Source organism: Sciurus vulgaris, assembly GCF_902686455.1.
Source record: "Sciurus vulgaris genome assembly, chromosome: 4".
Lineage (NCBI taxonomy): Eukaryota > Metazoa > Chordata > Mammalia > Rodentia > Sciuridae > Sciurus > Sciurus vulgaris.
In genome coordinates, this window is record NC_136464.1 from 5,247,081 (window position 1) to 5,266,645 (window position 19,565).

The 19,565-nt window shown below is 50.6% G+C and overlaps 1 protein-coding gene across 1 annotated transcript in view; it reads right to left on the minus strand.

The window, feature by feature from the left end:
• Nucleotides 1-19,565, minus strand: part of DOCK1 (dedicator of cytokinesis 1) — a 490,559-nt gene that overhangs the window by 64,349 nt on the left and 406,645 nt on the right. The window contains 4 exon segments of the mRNA XM_079137291.1: nt 1,879-2,035; nt 2,222-2,307; nt 12,460-12,608; nt 18,632-18,690. Of these exon segments, the coding sequence (XP_078993417.1) occupies nt 1,879-2,035; nt 2,222-2,307; nt 12,460-12,608; nt 18,632-18,690 (451 nt within the window).

The following is a 19,565-nucleotide window of genomic DNA, read 5'->3' on the forward strand; positions in this document are numbered from 1 at the left end:
TTCCTCTGCCTCAGTCAAGGCTGAGCAGGCTGCTGTGCTTATAGTTGAATGCAAAGACAAACAGAGCCAGTGGGACAGATCTCAGGACACACCCCAAAGAGCCAGCAACCCTGGTTGTGGAAGACTCTTCTGAGCACGTGCAAACAAGTTCAGGTTTTGGGGCTCGCTAGCTTTCCCCTCGGGTCATGTACAGTTGACTGATGAGACTATCCAAGGGTTTCTTCATTGTGTTAGAGTGTTTTGAATGTCTTGTATTTTTGGGGGTGGGGGGCGGATTCTGCACCTATTGCCCACCTGTTCTTGCACAGTAGCCTCTCATCATAAGAGCCCTTAGTATATAATTCATGCTTGAATTAAATGCCTAGATGGATAATTCAAAACCTCTGTCCTATCTGAGCTGGGTTCTGGTGGCTGCTGGGTCTTCAGCCTATGCTCGCCTTTAGCACGGCCCACGATCCACGTTGCAGGCAAACGCGATGTGATGGGGGAGAGCAGGCGGTGTCGAGTTCTGGCTCCTGGGCCGATTTCTGTTTCCTGGGCTCCCGCTGCTGTCCGCTGTGGTCTCTGTGCCTTCCTGTCTCTCGTGGTGGGGGCAGCTGCTTGCCCGAGAAGGTGAACTAACAGGAGCCGCTGATGCTTCATTTTGTCTGGCTTTTTTCTAGGGGAAAGGCAGCGACATTCCCACACCAGAAGACCCAGTATTTGGCTTAAGGAAGATAAAAATGTTCACTATTAGCCTAAACAGGGTATCCGGCCACAGGACGAAGGGGCTAGGACTGTCACGAGGGTTAGCTAGGAAGTTCCGCAGGGCAAGACAGGATTCAACGTTGAGACAAGTGTATGGAAAGTGAAAATCCTCCTTTGGGTTTATCTTTTGAATCCAACACCTCGGTAGCTTTTTAAGGAGGTGCTCCACACACCTGTGAATGTGAGGTGAGCGTCTGTCTGTTGTCCAATGACAGGTAGATGACAGAGGCCGATGGCGGGGAATTGAAGGAAGGGAGCTGGAGTGGAGGAGGAAGCAGGAGCTCTGGCGCGACAGCCGTGTGGCTGCCAAGGGCTGTGAGGCCTGCCAGCCTCTCCCTGCACCTGAGCTATGGTGTCATCATGCTCACTGGCCCATTAGATTTCCAGGGTGAGCCTGCGGAAGGGCACGGCCCCAGACCCGGGCACACCACAGCCCCAGTGGGTGGAGTCTCCAAGTTCACCCACCCACCAGTGCTGCCCTGCACTGACCTCCTGCAGCTGCTGCAACAAATGACCCCAAACCGCATGGCCTGAAAGAACAGATGGGCATCCCCACTCGGTGCTGGAAGTCAGGAGTCCACAGTCAAGTGCACTGGCACAGCCATGCCCCGCGAGGGCTTGGGAGGGTCCCCCTTGTGCTTACAGCTTCTGGTGGCCCCAAGCACGGTGCAGTCTGTGGCTCCGTCAGTCTGGCCTCTGTTCTTAATCACGTCTGCAAGGACTCTTTTCCAAATAAGGGCACATTCTTAGGTTTTGAGAATTAGGATGTACATGCATCTCCCGAGGCCACCAGGCACCCCACCCCCCCAGGACCCCACTCTCCTAGCAGCAGAGCCCTGAGGTCCGTAACCCACGAGGTGCTACCTTGGTTACACATTGAGATGGCTGGCCACCCTCCACCACCGCAGAAGCCACAGGGAACACTGGAGGGGCGCCGTTTCCACAGACTTGTTCAGAGAGCCTCTATAAACAGGTCATTACTCTGTTCCTGCAGCAGCAGACGAGGAGACGGCGAAGGAAGCCCTGTTCTGCCCTGGAGAGTCCTGTGCCCGCTGTCAGGCGGGCCTTGGAGCGCCATGGCTGGTTCTGGGTGTGCTGTGGAGACGAAGGCTTCGTTAGCCTCTCACTCACCAGCACGTTGACGGTGCAACTCATGCGGTTCTCTTTGTTCTCGTCGTGCATGATGGTTCTGTAGTCCAGCAGCCTCTCCATCAGGCGCACCACCAGCCGTACGAACGTCTCCCCGGTTTTGGCGAGGTACTTGTGTTTCCTGCAGTGCTCCAGGAGGCTGAAAAATAATCACACACACCTCGTTAATCACAGTCAGGAAGAGAAACTCGCTGGAGGTGCAATTTTAAATATTTTCCATTATTAACACATTTTAATTATTTCTGGGCTACAAAGTTCATTGTCATCTAATTACAGTCTCTCGGTCTCTATTCTGACATAAATCCCACTGCTAATCAACACTTACATTTTATCAAATAACACTTTGTACTGTTCGTCTCCTCTGCCTCCTTCCACTTCATGATCCAGCTTGGTGATGATCTCATTTTCAAACTATAATTAAACAGAGGAAGAGTAAATAATCAGCATGGCGGATCTTTCATTCTTGACTGGAGTGTCAACGGTACATAAGTCGGTGGGGTTGTTGCCAGATGGCTACCCGGCGCTGCCAAAGGCTGGCTGTGTGAGAGACGCTGTCCCTGGGCCTGGAGGTCCCTGATGGTCCCCAGCCACAGGGCACCCCTTGTTTCATTCTGCTGCATCTTTCGATGGCAGAAGAGAGACAGGGAGCGAAGGACAAGGAAGCCGCAGGGGACAAAACCAAGGAGTAAGGTGAAGACACGTCTCCAGCTTCAACTTGGCCAACAGGTAACCTCTGAAAGAGCGCAGCGGCTCTGGACGTGGGCAGGTGGCATTTCACTCCCAAGCCAGAGCTGTCAGCCCCCTGAGCATACCCAGGGCGGCTCCCCGCTCTCCACCATGACTCGCTCCAAAGGCAAGAGGGGCGAGGCCCCATAGACAGACCAGCAGGCGCTCCAGAAGGTCCAGCCCAGGCCTGTCCTCTCCTCTCCAAAGCCTCTGCCTGGATTTCCAGGACATGGGGGCTGGACAAGTTCCTCAGAAGGGACTCTCAGATCCGTGCTTTTAAAAAATTCTAGAATTGCAAAGCTCCAAAATGTTTTTAAGGCAGGACTCGGATTCCCGCCAGGGGATCCGCATGCCCCAGGAGACCATGCTGGTTGGAAGGAGGGACTGTGGGAGGGTCAGGTTCTGTAAAGATGGTGACATCAAGTGCTGAGCCCAACACAGGTGGCTAGAGAAGAATTGAGGAAAACAAAAGCTGCATCCAGGGTCAGAAAGCAAGGGCACCAGAGGTCACGCAAGGGTCTCCAGGAGTCCTTTGAAGATACGTTCAGTCACCTGGTTTTGGTCAACAATTCCCAGGTGCCCCACTATCATGAGCGTCCTGTAAGACTCTAAGCTGCACATGAGCTGGTGTTTCTTCTCGTCTGGCCATTGCTGTCCACCAGGACTGAGGACAGTGCACGAGGTGGAAGCTCTCAGGATAACAGGCTGTGAGCCCATAAGTGATTGGACGGAGCTGGGCAGGGCTCAGAACGTCAGTGGGTGAGCCAGCAGGTTGCAGACGCATCCTGATCTCCAGGTCTTGGGAGCCACGTGGCGAGCACAGCTTGTCTGGGGTGCCTGTGACAGACACTGTCTATCCGCTGGGGACTTGGGGTGCTGCTGCAGCAGTGGCAGCTGCCTGTGGCTCCTGAGCAGCAAGAAGCCAGACCCAGGGAGGGGCCTCCCTGCTGGCCCAGGCCCTCCTGTCCTCGATCAGGACACGAGGGTCTGAAGTTGCAGTTTCATCCGCTGCAGATGAAACAGAACCTTAAAACAGGCAAGAGAGGAGTATGGAGCCCGCTTGGCATCAGGGCCCAGCAATGCCACAGCCACGGGAACTCAGTGTCCTCAGCTCTCTCCTGATCTCCTTCTCGTCTCCTCCCCAGATAAACGCCACTCTTTGATTGTCTGGACTAAGAGGTTCCTGGCTTTTAGGAACATAGAAAGAGACGGTCGTGTTAAAGGAAAAGGAATGACTTGCCTTTCTTTTTCCCCCCTGGAGTCTCAGGATAATGACTTTCACTGTAAAATAACCACCTTTCAAGGTTAACCCACGATCACTCTGCTCTTTGTAGAATTCTGTGAGAGGTCATTTGTTTTGAATCTGACACAGAAGAGGTCATGGTCAACAGTGACAAAGATGGAATTTCAGGCAGTCCTATCTTTCAGGTGGTGCCAAATACGAAATGATGCTTTGGAACAAATAACTGAGACATAAAGTAGAACTGAATTCAATGAAAACATATGATTCTACTCCCTACATGTTCAATGAGGGCTTACAATGGGGAAAGTAGAGAGAACGCAGAAAAGTATGCTTCATCCTAACACAGAGACACACAGGCCTTTAAAAAATTGTTCATCATGTGTCACTCAAAGGTATTAGAATTTGGAGTCTACTTTGTGGAAATGGCATGTTGTGGAAATGGCATGTTTACTCTGCTTCCACGTAAACCTCGCCGTCACAAACACAGGCAACGAGGAAGCTCCAGCTCCTTAAGTATGCTGCTTATCAAATTTTGACTGATGAATTTAATGTTTTTCTAAAGAGAGTGGATGAATGAGCACATCGGAACATAGCTGATTCTAATTTTGCCAACCTCTAGTCTAAACTAAGTAATTTGCACGCACACCTGGCAACCATGTGCTATTTATCAGCAAGGATTCAACACCAGAGATCTGCAGCCAGCCTCCAATTCCAGGGGCTCTGCTGATTTTTACAGAACACATTAGAATCAATTTGCTAGTGTGCTGTGAACTGTTGTCATAATAATCAGATCGTATAAACGATCGTGTCCACATAAATTGGAGAGAGGACAGAGCAGAGCTGGTGCTACGGAAGTCACGCTTACCATCTTATTCTTGATGCACACTGTGTGGTGAGCTGCAGCGGGGCGCCCTGTGGTTGGATAAAATTAGCAAGGGCTCAGTGTGCTGCTCAAAAGGTGGCAGAGCCACACTCGTGTCATTAGCAAAGTCACTACATTTCCCTCTCTTTTCTGAATCACCAATAGTGCTACGAAAATATTCACAGGGTGTCCAACTTTAAATAGTGAACAGGGCACCTCTAAGTATCGCACGCCGGTGGCTCTCTGGGAGCAGGAAGCATACGAGGGCAGGGACGTAGGCCTCCGGAAGGGTGCTTTACAGGGAACCCGGAGGGGCGGCATCGGCATTGATTTTAATTTAATAGACTGGAAAGGAACCATTGCTGCCACCCCATTACTGAGGCAAGTCGCCGGTAATTGACCCCTAGACTGGAGAGTGTGAGAGAAGCGTCCCCAGTAGTGGACAACCCCAAACCCAGTTACATTTGGCTTGGAATGCGTAATTTATGTTTTAGGTTAGATTTATCACTGTCATTATAAGAGATTTATGAACGTACAGAATTGGGCCTGCATGTCTCCTGGATCCAGGAACACACTTTAATAAGAGATCAGGGGATCCATCCAAGCTTGGGAAAAAATAATTCACCATGTAGACAAAGGCACAGAGGCGATCAGGAGCTGGGAGAAACCGGGGTTCACACATGCGGTCTGCTTTGTGTGACAGTAAAAGGTTTCTTTGACTCTTTACATGGGAACCTTACTGCACTATTGCTATCCCCCCTCAAAGAGCTCTACCTCTCCTGGCTCTCATGAGAAATGACTCTCACTGAAGATTCTGCAGGTGCGGTGCTTGGCACTCCAGTTTGGGGGCATGTCATGCAAGCAGGCTCCCTGGGTCTCTCCACCTCCACATGGAGCTGGGCCCTTTCCCAGGGCATCTGCAGGAGGAGTGAGAGGGATGGATTCCCAACTGTATCTGGGTAGAAAACATGCCGAGAAGGAGGTTCGGCAGAGGCAGGCCGGCGCTTGAAAACCCCAGGGGCGCTGGGCCCCGTGCTGCCGTCCCCGAGGTCCCCAGTCTGCCCTCGGCCTTCAATCCCTGTGCCCAGACACACGGACACGTCTCAGCTGCATGGCACTCCTCTTGCCCAACCACGCTGTAAGCCCGATCGTGCACCTAGTCAGTCTCTGGCACTCCAGTTCGCCTTCGAACACCGCCACCTTCCTGGGTCTGCGGCACGGGCCGCCCCCTGACCTTGACACGCACGCGTGTGGAGTACGCGTGAGCCTGCACACTCCAGAGCCACACACTCAGGGCAGCCTGCTGGAGCTGCCTGCTGCCTGGTCGCCACCCCTGGCAACACCTGAGACAGGCACAGCGGGTCCCACTCCTGCACGGCCAGGTCCAGGAGTGACTTCTGGGCCGGAAGCAGCTCCAGTGGAGTCTGGAAACACGGCCTCAGAATGACTCCTGTTTAATTTAAAGGCTACGGGCACTTGGGTTTCTCTCTGGTGAAGAGCTTTTAAGGACAGAATTCAATGTACTCAGCACTCCTGGATCAAGGGCACCCTTACCTGGCTTCACGTTCCATGTTCCATCTTCTCTCAGACCAACTTTATGTCTGGTTTCAATGAATAAAAGCCTAATTCTTGAGCCATGTTTCCTTCTTAAGTATCCAAAGCAATAAAATCAAGTATAATTTTGAAATGAAAACCACAAATAAACAAACCAACAAATAAAAATCCCAATGAATTGGAGAATGAGCAAAATAAAAATGCCACCAAACTTATTCACATTCATATTACAGTGCAAAATATATCGGCTTTTCCACCAAGTGGCAGAAGCCGCCAGCGTCTACTTGGGTTATTCAATTATTTGCTTCAGGTTACTGGCATGGGCAATAGGAAGAGATTATTCAAACAGGAACTCAGAAACACTGACGACACACAGATTACTCATGTTCTAATATTGTTACAACTAAATGGGAATTTCTGGAAGTTGTGGAGCAATTTACTGAGCCTCACAAAGATGACAGAAAATAGCTCCATGATTGAAAATATTATTTTGCTGTGGAGCCTTTTCCATTCCATTTTTATTAATGGTATGTGGCCCATATGGTCATTTGCTGCAATTCTCAGCTGTTAGTTCTGTATTTTCCAAAGGCATAACAAATGGAATTCTTTAAAAGGATGTCAGGGGAGAATTTAAAGCCTGCCTTTGTTTATGAAGTAAAATCCAGTGTGAGGCTGAGACTCCGAGTCTTATCCATCCATTGGGAGGGCAGGGTTCTCGGAGAGATGGAGGCAGGGTCACAGTGAGGCCAGGCCAGGGCTCATCTCCAGGCGCCAAGGCCGGGCTCGTCCAGGTGGATGATAAACGGGGTGAAGATGCCCCACCTCACACCTCTCCCCGGCTAGCTGGGCAGATTCTGGAACCTTCACAAGTGGGGGACTTCCTTTAAAACATGCAGACTTCATAAGGTCCTCTCTGGGACTGGGAGAGGAGCGGGATGGGGCAGGTGACATTGACACAACCGTGGGAGCATGGTGATGTGTGGCCAGGAAGGGAGCAAAGACCGTGTCCTGCAGAAGTAACGGGCAGGCAGAAGCAGTGTGAGGAGACGCTTGGGGAGCAGGCGGGGAATCCAGGCATAGGAGTCTGGTGAGTTAGGTCGGAAGAGCAGGAGAGCCAAGGGCAGCAGAGGCGTTGGAAGCAGAGATGAAAGGGGTGGGCAGAGGAAAAGTGGGCGTCCCTCGAGTGGAGACTCACTGGACAGGGCAGAGGAATGACTCGGGGGTTGGGAGGCAAGTGATGCAGGAGCCTGGCCAAGTCCCCTGTCAACGGTCACCGAGGCTCAGAGAGGGAGGCAGCAAGCGGAGGTTCCCACATGTATTCTCGCCTTCCTGAACATGCAGGCACCAAGGAGGGAAAGAACCATCCAAAGACAGCACTCAGGCCCTTCCACGCCGGGGTGGGACGGGAAGGAGAACCGTTCTGGTCACAGAGAAGTTATGCATACCTAGCTGATGAGGACGTCTTCCTTCCATGGACCACAGATGGGTCCAGGTGGGGGGACCTCCGTAACGCCAGGCTGCTTTGTTCCTATGGGGCCGGCTGCTTCACAGTCCTGCTCAGAACAACACTCTCCCTTGGCCTCAGGTCTACACACAACATGGTCCTGCACAGGTGGCTTCCATTAGCATTAGGGACCCTTAGTCTTTTGCAAAACTGAGTCCCCATCTGCAACGCCCTGCCCAGCAGAGGCAGTCAGGATGCCTCGGGTACTAAGTGAAGCACTGGAAAGAGTGTCCCAGGCCAGTGGGGATGTGGCTCCTGAAGGGATAACTCCACACCACCTCATCCTGCCACCAAGGCAGCCTGGACAAGATGGGGCGGCTGGAGAGGCAGGACCAGGGCAATGGCTCGCTGACTTTGAAGGAAGAATTCTGCTTTGTTTTTGTAAAAGTGGGGAAAAGAATTATTTGACTCTTGGGGGAATGTAAGGGAAAGAACATTCTAGTGAAACGGCCTCCACTGGCGTGGAGGTGCACAAGGGCAGTGACTCTGGGTGACTCTGGAAAAGCCAACGTGTAACCCGTGCTTGAAGCACCAGTGATGGCTGCATGCAGTTTAATCTCGAGCAAAATAGTAGGTTCCCCCCGAATGCAGCAGATCCCCTCTCCACTCCAAACGCAAGGGCACAGTCCAACCCCGACACCAGACATATTTCAAACAGCAAGAAGTTAACCACTCTACCCTAGAGCCAGAGAGGCTTGAAAAGGATGAGCTACATCATATGTTCAAAACACAAAGACCTTAAAAACAAAGGCCCCCGTGTCTTCCCCTCCTTCCATTGGGTTTGCACATCTGCTTTGAACGTGGAGGCAATTCAAGCCCTCGCTGATGTGACTAACAGTGTTAGGTAATTGGATTTGTGGCGGATTAGTTAAACAGTGGCCAACCGCCCCGTCCCAGGGGCTCTTGGGTGGAGAGGCAGGCAGGGCCAGCTGTGCACTGCAGGCCACTCACAGGCATGTCCCGCAGGGAGTGGGGGTCCTGCCTCGTGCCTGAAGGAAGAGCTGGGGTGAGAGCAGAAAGGCGCCTGGAGAGGCAGGCGGAGTGCTGGGGCCGAGGGCAGGCTTGGCCTCCAGTGCGAATCTGAGCGTTCCCCAAAGGTCCTGGTGCCAGAATCTGGTTCCAGGGTGGCACTACCGGGAGGTGGGGGAACCTTCAGGAGGTGAGGCCTGGAGGTCACTGGAGGGGGTGTCCTTGAAGGGACAGGGGTCCCCAGCCCGTCCACACTCTGGCCATGAGGTGGCCAGCCATGCCCTGCCACTCATTCCTGCCATGACGTGCTGCCTTGTCAACAGCCTGAACATGGGTGGATCACACGGGGTGCGGGAGCCACAGGAGCCTTTGCTTGTGATAAGTGACCATCTCACGTCTTATGGGGAAAAGCTGACTAACCAAAGGTTCTTTTTCTTTTTTTACAAGCTTTAGTTTACCTGCCTTGATTTTAAACAAACCTATTAGCCAAGGACTAGGAAGGAAAGCTTGTGCCGCTGGCCACGAGGAGCTTGCAGCAGGCGCGCCTGTGGACCTTCCTGCCATGCCTTCGCCAGCCTCTCCCAGGCCAGCCGTGCCCGGTGCCACAGAAGCTGCTTGCAGTTCAGCCAGGCGATTCCTTGTGCAAAGCTACTTCCTGCTATTACCGCGAGAGCTTGTTTTTCTGGAAGAAAACTGGAAGGTCTGGAAGCCCCTTCTGAGGAGTGGGTTAGACTGGAAACAGCGCTTGCTGGTTCTCATCAACCTGGGCCACATGCCCACACACCTGGGGGCAGCTGGAGAACAGAAAGCACTTCCCCCAAGACTGTCCTGAGATACCGTGAAGCCAAGTGCGACAGCCAGGAGACAAGAAGGATGAGGGCGGGGGCCACGCAGAAGCCAGGTCCTCATTCATCTTCGTTCTGGCTGCTCTTGGCCTTTCCTTTGACCCGAAGACTACTTTTTTAAAAATGATGAATGGTGTAGTGTTTTAAAGGCATTTGACCTTAGTTTTCTGGGCTAGTAACATTTATCTATATAAACACATCTCCTTTGCCTGATTATTATTATTATTATTATTTTTTTGCTTCTACTTTAATTTTATTTTTACGTTCCCAGGGACTGAACCCAGGGCCTCCTGAATCCTAGGCAAGGCTCTACCCTGAACTACATTCCGAGTCCTTTTTCTGTTTTCCTCTGAAAGGGGATCTTGCTAAGTTGCCAAGGCTAGCCTCTAACTTGAGACCCTGCTGCCTGAGCTTCCCTTGCGGGTACGCACCACTATGTCTACCTAAATACTGACGCCTGAGTATTTCTAAAGCTCCTGGCAATGTTTGTAAAATGCAGTCAGGGCTAGAAACCAAAATTAACTTTTTTTCCCCTTGTACTAGGATTGAACCTGATTCTTCAATTTAATGGCAGTTTTCATAAACTCTTTATTTGGGCTTGATTTACATAAAATTCAAAAAGTGAGATAAATGTTCTGCCTAGGAAAAGTAGTTTAAATTATAATTTGTAGTTTCGGTGGGTTGGCAGTGAGATTGGGACCATGATCTGGAGCCAGCAGCAATGTAGATGGGGCAGATCTTATAGCACTGATTCCAAACATTTTGGCAATGATGTCAAAAGTTACAAAATTACTCTGAATCAGCAATTGCATTTCTGAGAAAGAATATTGGGAGAACTTTCTAGATGAATTTGAGCTGGGTGCATAAATGTGCTCACTGCACAGTTATTTGTAGCACTGACAATCTGTCAAGGACCCAAATGCCCACTGTAGGGAATGGATCAGTACATGACAGGCACTCTGTTCCATGAGAGGCAACACCCTCATTAAAATCACAGTCACTACTTTATGATCAAGGACAGTGGCTCTAATATTGTCAAACATAAAGGGCACAACAAAGAAAGAAAGAATAAAGAACCAGCCTAGCTACAACATTACACACATACAGAGAAACTTATGTAAAGAAACAGGACATTTCATGTACAGTGATCACCTATCAATAAGAGCAACAAGACAGCTCTTCTAATTTAAATGTCTTCTCTTGAACTTTATAAAAAACAAATAAGAGGAGCCCTTCCATGTAAAAGAAGAAAGAGAGAATCAAGAAGGAAGAGAGAAAGGAAAGGAGGAAAGGACGGATGTCACATTGGGAAACCGAAACAAAGCTCTCTCTGTCGTCTGCCACCAGAGTGATGCCCACACAGCACTCACCAGGCACGTTGCGAAAGCGCCCGGGGGATCTATGTGCGAGCACAGTGACGCCCTCTGTGCAGGGAGCACACCATGGGTGTGCAGAGGTCAAGAGGTCAAGGGCAAGGACTCTCCAACAATCAGACTTTGTTCTTGTGCTCCCGGAGCTTCAGGGACCAACCCCAAAGAAAGGGCCAAGTCAGGCTGTGTGCAGCTACTCTGCTGGCCGTCCCCAGTGTAGCACAGAGACGGCAATCAGCCTGGGCTTCTGGCCTTGCAACACAGCACAGCCACAGAGAGACATCTCCACGGTGCCCAGTACTCTGCTTTGGGATTTACAGGCTTTCTTCGATTCCATTTTCACGAGAGCCCTTTGGGTAGAGCCCATTCTATGCTGATGTCAGGGTGCTGACTTGGAGACATAAGGAGTCTGGGTGATTCCTTCAAGATCCTGGGAACTGGCTGAGCCGGGAATCCTGTCTACCCAACTGGGAGTCTGGACTCAGCTGCTGCTCAGAGTGTGCAGGTTCCTTTTGTTTTGCAATTCTCTTTTCTGCTCTAGGAAATAGCAACACGGTTCTGCATGGAGACTGCCTTTTTACAATAGCAGAGAAGCCTACCAATGAAGACCTGCACTATTCAAAGCTCCCTTGAAGATATAGAGTTCAAAGATGGGTAAGGAAACTCCACCTTTAAGTGTTAGAAACCCATAAAACCATACTACTTGAACAGATGCAGTTTTCCTTTCCTTTCAGAATAAGACTCATGCTCAAAATTCCCCTGAAGTCCATGCAGGTTGCTCAGTATGCCCACTTGCCTGAGCTGCTGTATTTTTTAAAACTAACTTTTTTAGGAGGTTATTCTTTTCCCCCGTAGAAGAGTTCATGTCACTTGGGGTGCGGGCAAACCTGGGCGGACCTGTGCACACGTGTGTGCGCGTGCACACGTCTGCAGGAACACTGTACTTACTTTCATGGGCGCCAGGGAAGGAGATTTTGTTACTTGCTGAGAGTAAATTATGCAGAGCTGCCCTTCATGTCTTTACAGTGTGTTCTGAGCATTTACATACGCTTTCTCTGAGGAATTCCCATCAGCCCCACGGCACAAATAAAAGATCCAGATACATACTTGGGAGAATAAAAGCAAAGACTGAATTTAAAAATAACATAACTCTGGAATATGCAGCCCGTCTGCAGAGTTATAACATTTGCTGGGACACTTTACCATGCACAGAGCGTACAGGCGGAAAAACAGACTTTGACCCAGCTTTATGTCCAAGTCCAGATAAAAATAATCAAGAAAAAGCAGACATTGAGAGCAATCCTTCCAAGGAAGCAATCCTTCCAACAAGGGTTAACAACTCGTCCAAAGGGAAAACCACAGGTCTTCCCCCTCCTGAGCAGCAGGGAACGACATTTTCAGCACTAGAATCTTCTCTGTGACACTCTCAGGGTTTCCAGGCTACCCCGTCATCCCCACCCCTCCCCCCGCATTGCACCCCGTGCCCTTACCATCTGGAAGCTGCGAGTCGAGTGGAATTCACACTGCATCATATCAAAGAAGATGGGGATGGTGGCTTTGCGCAGTTCTGTCTCAGGAATTAGCGTCATTTCTAATATCGGGCCAACCATTTCTGGAATGAACTTTATCTTATGTTGACCTTGGGATAAAGAAATGCATTATTCAGAAAGAAAAAAGCATCCAAACGTGGGCTTAACTACACAACAATGTGACACTGAGCGGGAGATCTTGGGAAGACTCCTCTCCTCACCTGCAGGCAAAGATCTTGAGAACCTCCAGCATTACTATAAGAACTGTTTCTTATGCTGTCTTTCCAATGTTTCAGGGAAACCGCTCAAAAGCCCATCCAATATAAGGCTTGAGGTCATGACTTGTCTGTCACAGCAGATAAGCCACTGTTTCCCACATACAGCTGCGTGATCAAGGGCTTGAGCAGCCACTTGACACCCAGGTTTGGATGGAGTTGGGTCTGGGAACAACAGAGCCGCATCTCACTTTGCAGACAAAGACAAGAACAGGAGTGGACACGGGGAGAGCGCAGGTGGTCTCCTGGGGTCTTTCTATCCCCAGCATCTCCTGAAGAGTTTACCACGCGGCCCCACTGGGGATAACGCAGAGTGATTTCTGTGACATTCCAAATGACCACAACCAAAGGAACCAAGGATAGCCCTCAGAGCCCAGGGCTGCAGAAACAGGAACGATTCTACCTGCTCTGGCTACTGGCTGACAGGAAAACGCTTCTTTAAAGAACTACTTTATCAGGGTCATCTCACCTCTCTGTTCAGACACAATTTTTTTTAAAGAATTCAAAATAATGTTTCTTCAAAGGCTTTTCTGAAAATTATAACAACAAATATTGTCAGCTAACATTACTAAACATGGACTGCAGACAAGCCTCTGAGAAATCACCTTCTCATGGACTCCTCAGGATAACCTCATGAGTAACCTGAGACCCCTCAGGATAAACTTCTCAACCCATTTTACAGACGAGGTTTCCACAGCTGCTCAGTGAGCTGTTCCAGGGACTTGGAAGAGTAGGATTTAGACTGGGTCTGAGACTCTGACCCTTCTGCTGCCTCGTTTTACTGACCCCTTCCCGGCTGCTGGGCCCAGGATCTCCAGACAACATTCGGGCCTCTGCAGCAGAATCAGTGCACACTGTCCACGGCCCTCCAGAGGGTTCGCAAGCTCTCATCCTATCCAGCATCACTGGAATGTTACAATTATAAAATGAGTCCCTTAACAAGTAGAATGGCTTCTTGCAAGCACCCAAATTTTATTTCAATTGTTTTTGCTAGAAATCTTGGTACGCAGTTTCGTGGATTTCTGTCTTTGTCTCCAATGCCAGCTCGGAATCAGCACTGGAGAATCTGACGGCTGAGCCTAGCGACCCCAGCAGCTGGACTGAGTGGTCAGCCCTCCCTCCTGCTAGCTGTGGGTCTGTGGCCACTGTGCCCCACCCTGGCAGTGGCCCTGGTGCCCTTTGGCTGTGCTGCTTCTAAGTTCCTGAGGCCTGGTGACCTAGGTGACCTTACAGAGCTTGAAGTGAACCAGGGAAGGCAGAGGGACAGACGGGCAGCAATCCCAGGCTTCCTTCATGACCTGGTCACTGGGCATCTGCAACAAAGCTGCTGTAAAACACGCTGCTCCACCCAGGGCAGTTGTCATGACCGAACGCAGAGGGGGTCTTTTAAAACCCCACCTAATCATCTTTCATCTCTGAAATCTTCACTTACTTCATGTCAACCCCTGATAACTGACATTATTTCATTTCCAGCACACAACAGAAGAATGCACAAGAAGTTAAATGCTTGAATGGATCCTTTGTGACATTTTGCTATGAATGCCAGCACTTTATCCAGAGTTAATCAATCTTACTAATTCTTTTACACAATCAGGAAACATGATGGATACCCTAAAGAATTTAGTGTTCTTTACAATTCAACTAATACAGATTTCCACAAAGAGAATCACTAAACAAATTTGGCTACTCTAAATAACTGTACTTAAGAAAATACATAATCTTCCTAGGAGCCTAAACAAATTTTTATTGGGTTAGACACACACACAAAATGTAACCTTCAGTAAGGAGCCCACATTTAATTCAAATCTTACTTTTAGCTTTTACTAAATCATTAATATTTAGACGGAGGCCATTGCACATGAGTCTCATCCTTGCCCAGCTGCTTAATGTTTCTGGAAGGCCCGTGACCGCTGGAAAGCATTCTCTTGAAAATGCCATTAGATTCCGTCTCTCAGGTGACACTTTCCTTGTATTATGCCGAAAAAATGTCAGAGCCAATGTTTCAGAAAACAGATGATAGTGACAGCGAGTTGTTCATCAACCACAATTTCAGCGTCATAAAGTTCTGTCTGTCACCAAGAGCTTCATCGTTCCAGGCTGGGAGGGACATAGAAGGCAGAAACGGCATTTGTAGATGCAGAGGTTGGAAGACTACGTGAGAAGACTCGGGCTCCTTCATGTGGGCACCACCTTGCCACACGCTGGGCTGGAGGGGCTGGGGTTCCGGGCACCACAGTCCTGGGTCATAAACCGGTGGGGGGCAATGCTCACGCTCCTCCATCCCCCAAGCAACACTGCTCTACTGCTCATCCTTTCCCTTCTTCCTTTCTAGCATCTGCATCGTGGCTCTCCCTGGGAGCACATCTAGCTCAAATTTAATGATGAACCTGAGTTTCGACCAAGGAGGAGATTCCTGCAGTGTAGACCTCAAGAAAAAGAGGATATGCCTTTCTTCTCCTTTTGAGACAGAGGAAGCCAATCATCTCACCTCCAGCCACCTTGCCAGTCCCTTAAGACCCCCTGGAGTTTCTGTGCATAGAGCTGTTTCCCTGGGAGCTGGACTCTGCTCTGAAAGATGGGCCTCCCCAGTCAGCAGCCTCCTCAGGGTCTGGATGACAGCTCCACAGTCACTGGTGCTCAGAAATCCAGGCATCAGACAGTCTTAACCCAGGAAATCTCCATACACAGGAGCAGGAAGAGCAAAAATCCCAAGAGCCAACCAAGACTGTCAGGCCACACTGAGTAGTGTTGGGGGAGCTCTGAGGAGCACACAGGATTTGCCGAGGCCCTGAAAATACCCCTGCGGGGAATCCTGCAAGGAAAACTTCCCACACCAATTCAGCCATAGAAGACCTTGCTGCAAACACCTTGGATCTGGCCAGACAGGAGCAGAGTGTCTGCCGGCCGCGGTGTGCTGATGTAATAAACAATATGTAAGGTAGGGAGGCGGCAGAGAGCGGTGCTCAGCAGGCTGCCTGGGAGGGAGCTTTGATAAATAACCAAGAGCCAGGTAAAAACGCACATCCCCTCTTTTCTCTTTGGAAGGTGAGCTTACCTTTGATGTCCCCTTCACACTCAAACTATGACAGGCCCTGGAGGGAAAGCACGCTGCTCCGCCCTTGGGAGGAGCTATGTTTGTGGTTGCATCAGATTGAGAGGACAGACCTCAGGTCCCTGCTGAGGCCGGGACCTCATCTTAAGGGGCCACAGGAAGACCCAGGGAAGAGGCGGGGTCCTGGAGCATTCTGCGCCAGGCTTGATGGAGTGGCAGGTGACTAATTGTAAGATGATAAATATATCTGATCTGACTTCTATTTTTATTTTCTTGGCAGAGCTGGCTCTAGCAGCCTGCCAACATATTCCCAAACTTGAGCCCATTGGAAAAAAAAATAAAATAAAAAGCTGTATAGAAAATAAGTGGTGTACATCCTGGAAAACTGAGACGTGCCATCATGAGTTTTGAGAGCAGCAGGCTGCACAATGACTTGAGTGGGCAGGCAACAACACTAGGACCCGCAGCGGGCCGGGGCCCCTGCCTGAAGTGGCCCTCGGAGCTATTCTTAGGGGCTGCCTGGGCAGCAGATGCCTTTATTATTATTTCTCTAACTTTTAAACATCTCATTCTTTCCTTAGTAAGGAACCCAACCTGACTGTTGAAGGTTATTTCTTGCTGTTCCAGTCCTGGCCCTTGCTCAGCCAGGGTCATGGTTTCCTGTTGACCTCTAGGCTGCCTGAAGAGCTGGAAAACACCTCATGGTGATCACTACATTCAAATCAGCAAGTGACAGGTTGAAACCAGGGCATTTCTTCTCTTAACTGCATCCTTCACATTGCAAACCAAAGTCTCCTCTGCTGGTTGGCGTTTGGGAACATAATGACAGATAATGTCAAGGGCACAAGCTGCTCTGAAAGGGCTTTAGAAATGTGAGCCAGGCCTGAGTGGGGCCTCAGAAGGCCGGGCCTTCTCTCAGGGCCAGCGTAGTCCTTGGGGGACGCGGGAGAGAAACTCACACCTCTGCTTCGGCCTCTCTCCTTTCTTCATTGTTATCACAGCAAATGACCAAAAAATGGAGTGGGTCCAGCTCGAGAACTCAGGGAGGCAGTGCGGGGGACCAAGGCCCCTGGCTCAGGCCTCACAGCACTGTGGGCGGGGCCGGGTGGGTGAAGCACTCTGAGTCCTCCCAGGGTTCCCACTCCACCCCAGGAGCACCAGGATGGCACTGCAGGCTCTGTGCCACAGAGACTAGTGTTCTCTGACCTAGGTCCTGCAGTTGTCACTGCCAAACCCCAGCAGAGTGTCTTATGGGGTCCTCGTCTGACTGCAGTTCTGACACCCGGGGCGTGTGCCCTGTGGCCTGTGCAGCGCTATCCCTGAGAGGCACAGGGCAGGGCCACTCTGATGCTCCGCAGCTCCCCCTGGGCTTTCACGGCAGACTCTTGCTCCTGGGAGTGCAACTGGGGTCAAGAGGCATTCCTGTTCTGTGGGCCTGGCCCCCAGAGGTCCAGTCTTCTTCTTCAAGAGGTTCCACATTCCTTTTTTTTGGGTAAAAATCCATTTGAAAAAACTCCACTCATTATTTAAGCAGAAAGACAACTTTTGGAAATCCTCTGGACTTTCCCTCGAGACAGGATGGCTAAGGAGGTGAGGCGTCAAGAGCCCCTCCAAGGGAGGCGCGGAGGTCCCAGTGCACTGGCTTCGTGGCCCTCCGGAGCCTGCCCCTGCACTCCCAGGCCGTTGGGGAGGGTGCGGGAGTCCAGACACACGCTTTCTTCCAAATCCACACTCAGTGTTTAGCCCTTTGTTCTCTCTGCATCTTCCTAAGGGTGCATTCGGGTCGCTACGCAGAGTCAGCGGTCACTCAAGAGGCAAGTGGGCCGGCTGCAGCTCTGCTCCCCAGCCCCAGGGAACAGGTGGCATCCGGGCGCACAGGGAAGCAAGGTGACGTGGTGACGTGGACAGTGCCGTCTTCTTCTGGCAGGAGCAGAGTCTCTGAGGCAGAGGGGAGGGCAACGCCCCTCTCCGGAAGGCCACTCCTACGAGGAAGAAGCCGAGTCCTGCTACCGCTGAGGCAGGACTTCAATGGAAGGCTTGCTCGGGACCAGGGCAAGGCTACCTGCCCCCTGGCCTGGGACACCTCTGCAGAAAGAAGTCTGAGAGCAGGGCCAGCCAGAAAGAGCTCGGCCTCCACGAGCAGTGAAGGCAGGTTCTTAGGGGCACAGTAAAGCCAGGGAGAAGACCCCGACCTGCCACCAGGCACACCTCTTTAGGCGCCTATCTAAAAGAACTACACATCACATTGGCTAAAATGTCAGTAAGGAAGTCCTTGTTATTGTCGATGGAAGCAGGCTGGAAAGCCGTGTGCGTTTATAAATAAAGTTGTGTCAATTTCGTATCCTAAGTGCACGGCTCACTTCTCATGCTTTAGCCGAGGAGCACATTATGCTACCACCACCTGGTGGCAGTGTACCTAGATACGGGATCCGGTTTGAGTAGTCAATGAACGTATTAGACGTTCAATTCTGCAAAACCGAACGCGGTAAGTGATGGCAAATGTCACAGTAGGATGAGTTGCAGGGCTTGGTGCCCGAGAAATTCCCAGAGCAATGGCGTTTCTAGCAATATGTTCACCCCACACAAGAGGGGGCTCTCCTGGATTTTCTGTTTGCCCACCAATCAGATTGTCTCTCCTCTCCCTTGGCCTGTCAACTACTGAAAACTATTAATGCGAAGAAGAGCGATTGTTGCCCAGGAACAGAAGCAGATCAGGTTGAGATTTCCCAACGCTGCCAACCAGGGCTAGGGGTATGACCTGGCCGGCATTCACGAAGTGCCCCCCACCTGAAGCCCGGCCACTCACCAAGGTTGTACCACATGTCTCTGATTTCAAAGCCGATCTGCCTCCTCATGTCTCCATACCTGGGAAGAAGGGGAAGGAAAGGCACCCAGTTACTGGGAGCATCTGAAACAGGCTCTCGCATCTTCCAGGGCAACTGATGTCTGTCTCCTTGGACAAACAGAGGGCGGGTCAGAGCTCCACCTGCATCTGCCACCAAGAGGCATCCTAGGGGGAGGGACCCGGGAATCGCGCTTTCTGTGGGAGGGAGAGGGGAGGGTGGTTTGCTTTCCTCAGTCCCAAGGCTCCTGGGCCGCAGGGGAAGTTTGTTTTCTATGCAAGTCGTTTGTATTTAGCTGCCAAGTCGCACCCGCCACACACATAAGCAGCTTTCCGTGTTAAAATTAAACCCCGCAGAAAGGGAAAGCAGCATCCAGATTTCTCTCATTCTTCGACATCATTTTAAATGTAAGGAATGACTTAACACCGAGACATGTCAACTAATGTTCCACCGGATGTTGTTCATCAGGGCAAATAAATGCTAATTTTCCTCCCGGTGGGCAAAGAGAGGAGGTGTGTGTTTCATGAGTAAACAGAATTTGATGCTTCAGAAGATAAAGCTTTATTAGTTTGTGAGCAATTTAACTTTTTCCTTTATTGCCTAAGGAAAAAGCTGATTATATTAAAAATAATAATTTGCAAAATTATCATCGAGTATTGCAGTTTAGCAGCTGCGTTGAGGAATTCGCTGTTAGTCCTCCTGGCAGCTGACGAACAAAGGGGAGCCGATGCAGAGGAGCGCTGAGCGGCTCTCCAGGCCAAGATCGGGCTGGTAAATCAACCGCCCAGCCTGCCGCTGCCACCTTATTAAAGTCTCTGGTGCCCTGAGCTCCTGTCTGTCACTCATAGCAGCAGGGTTATAGCCAGCCCTGTCCTCAGCAACCCCTGGGAAGTGACT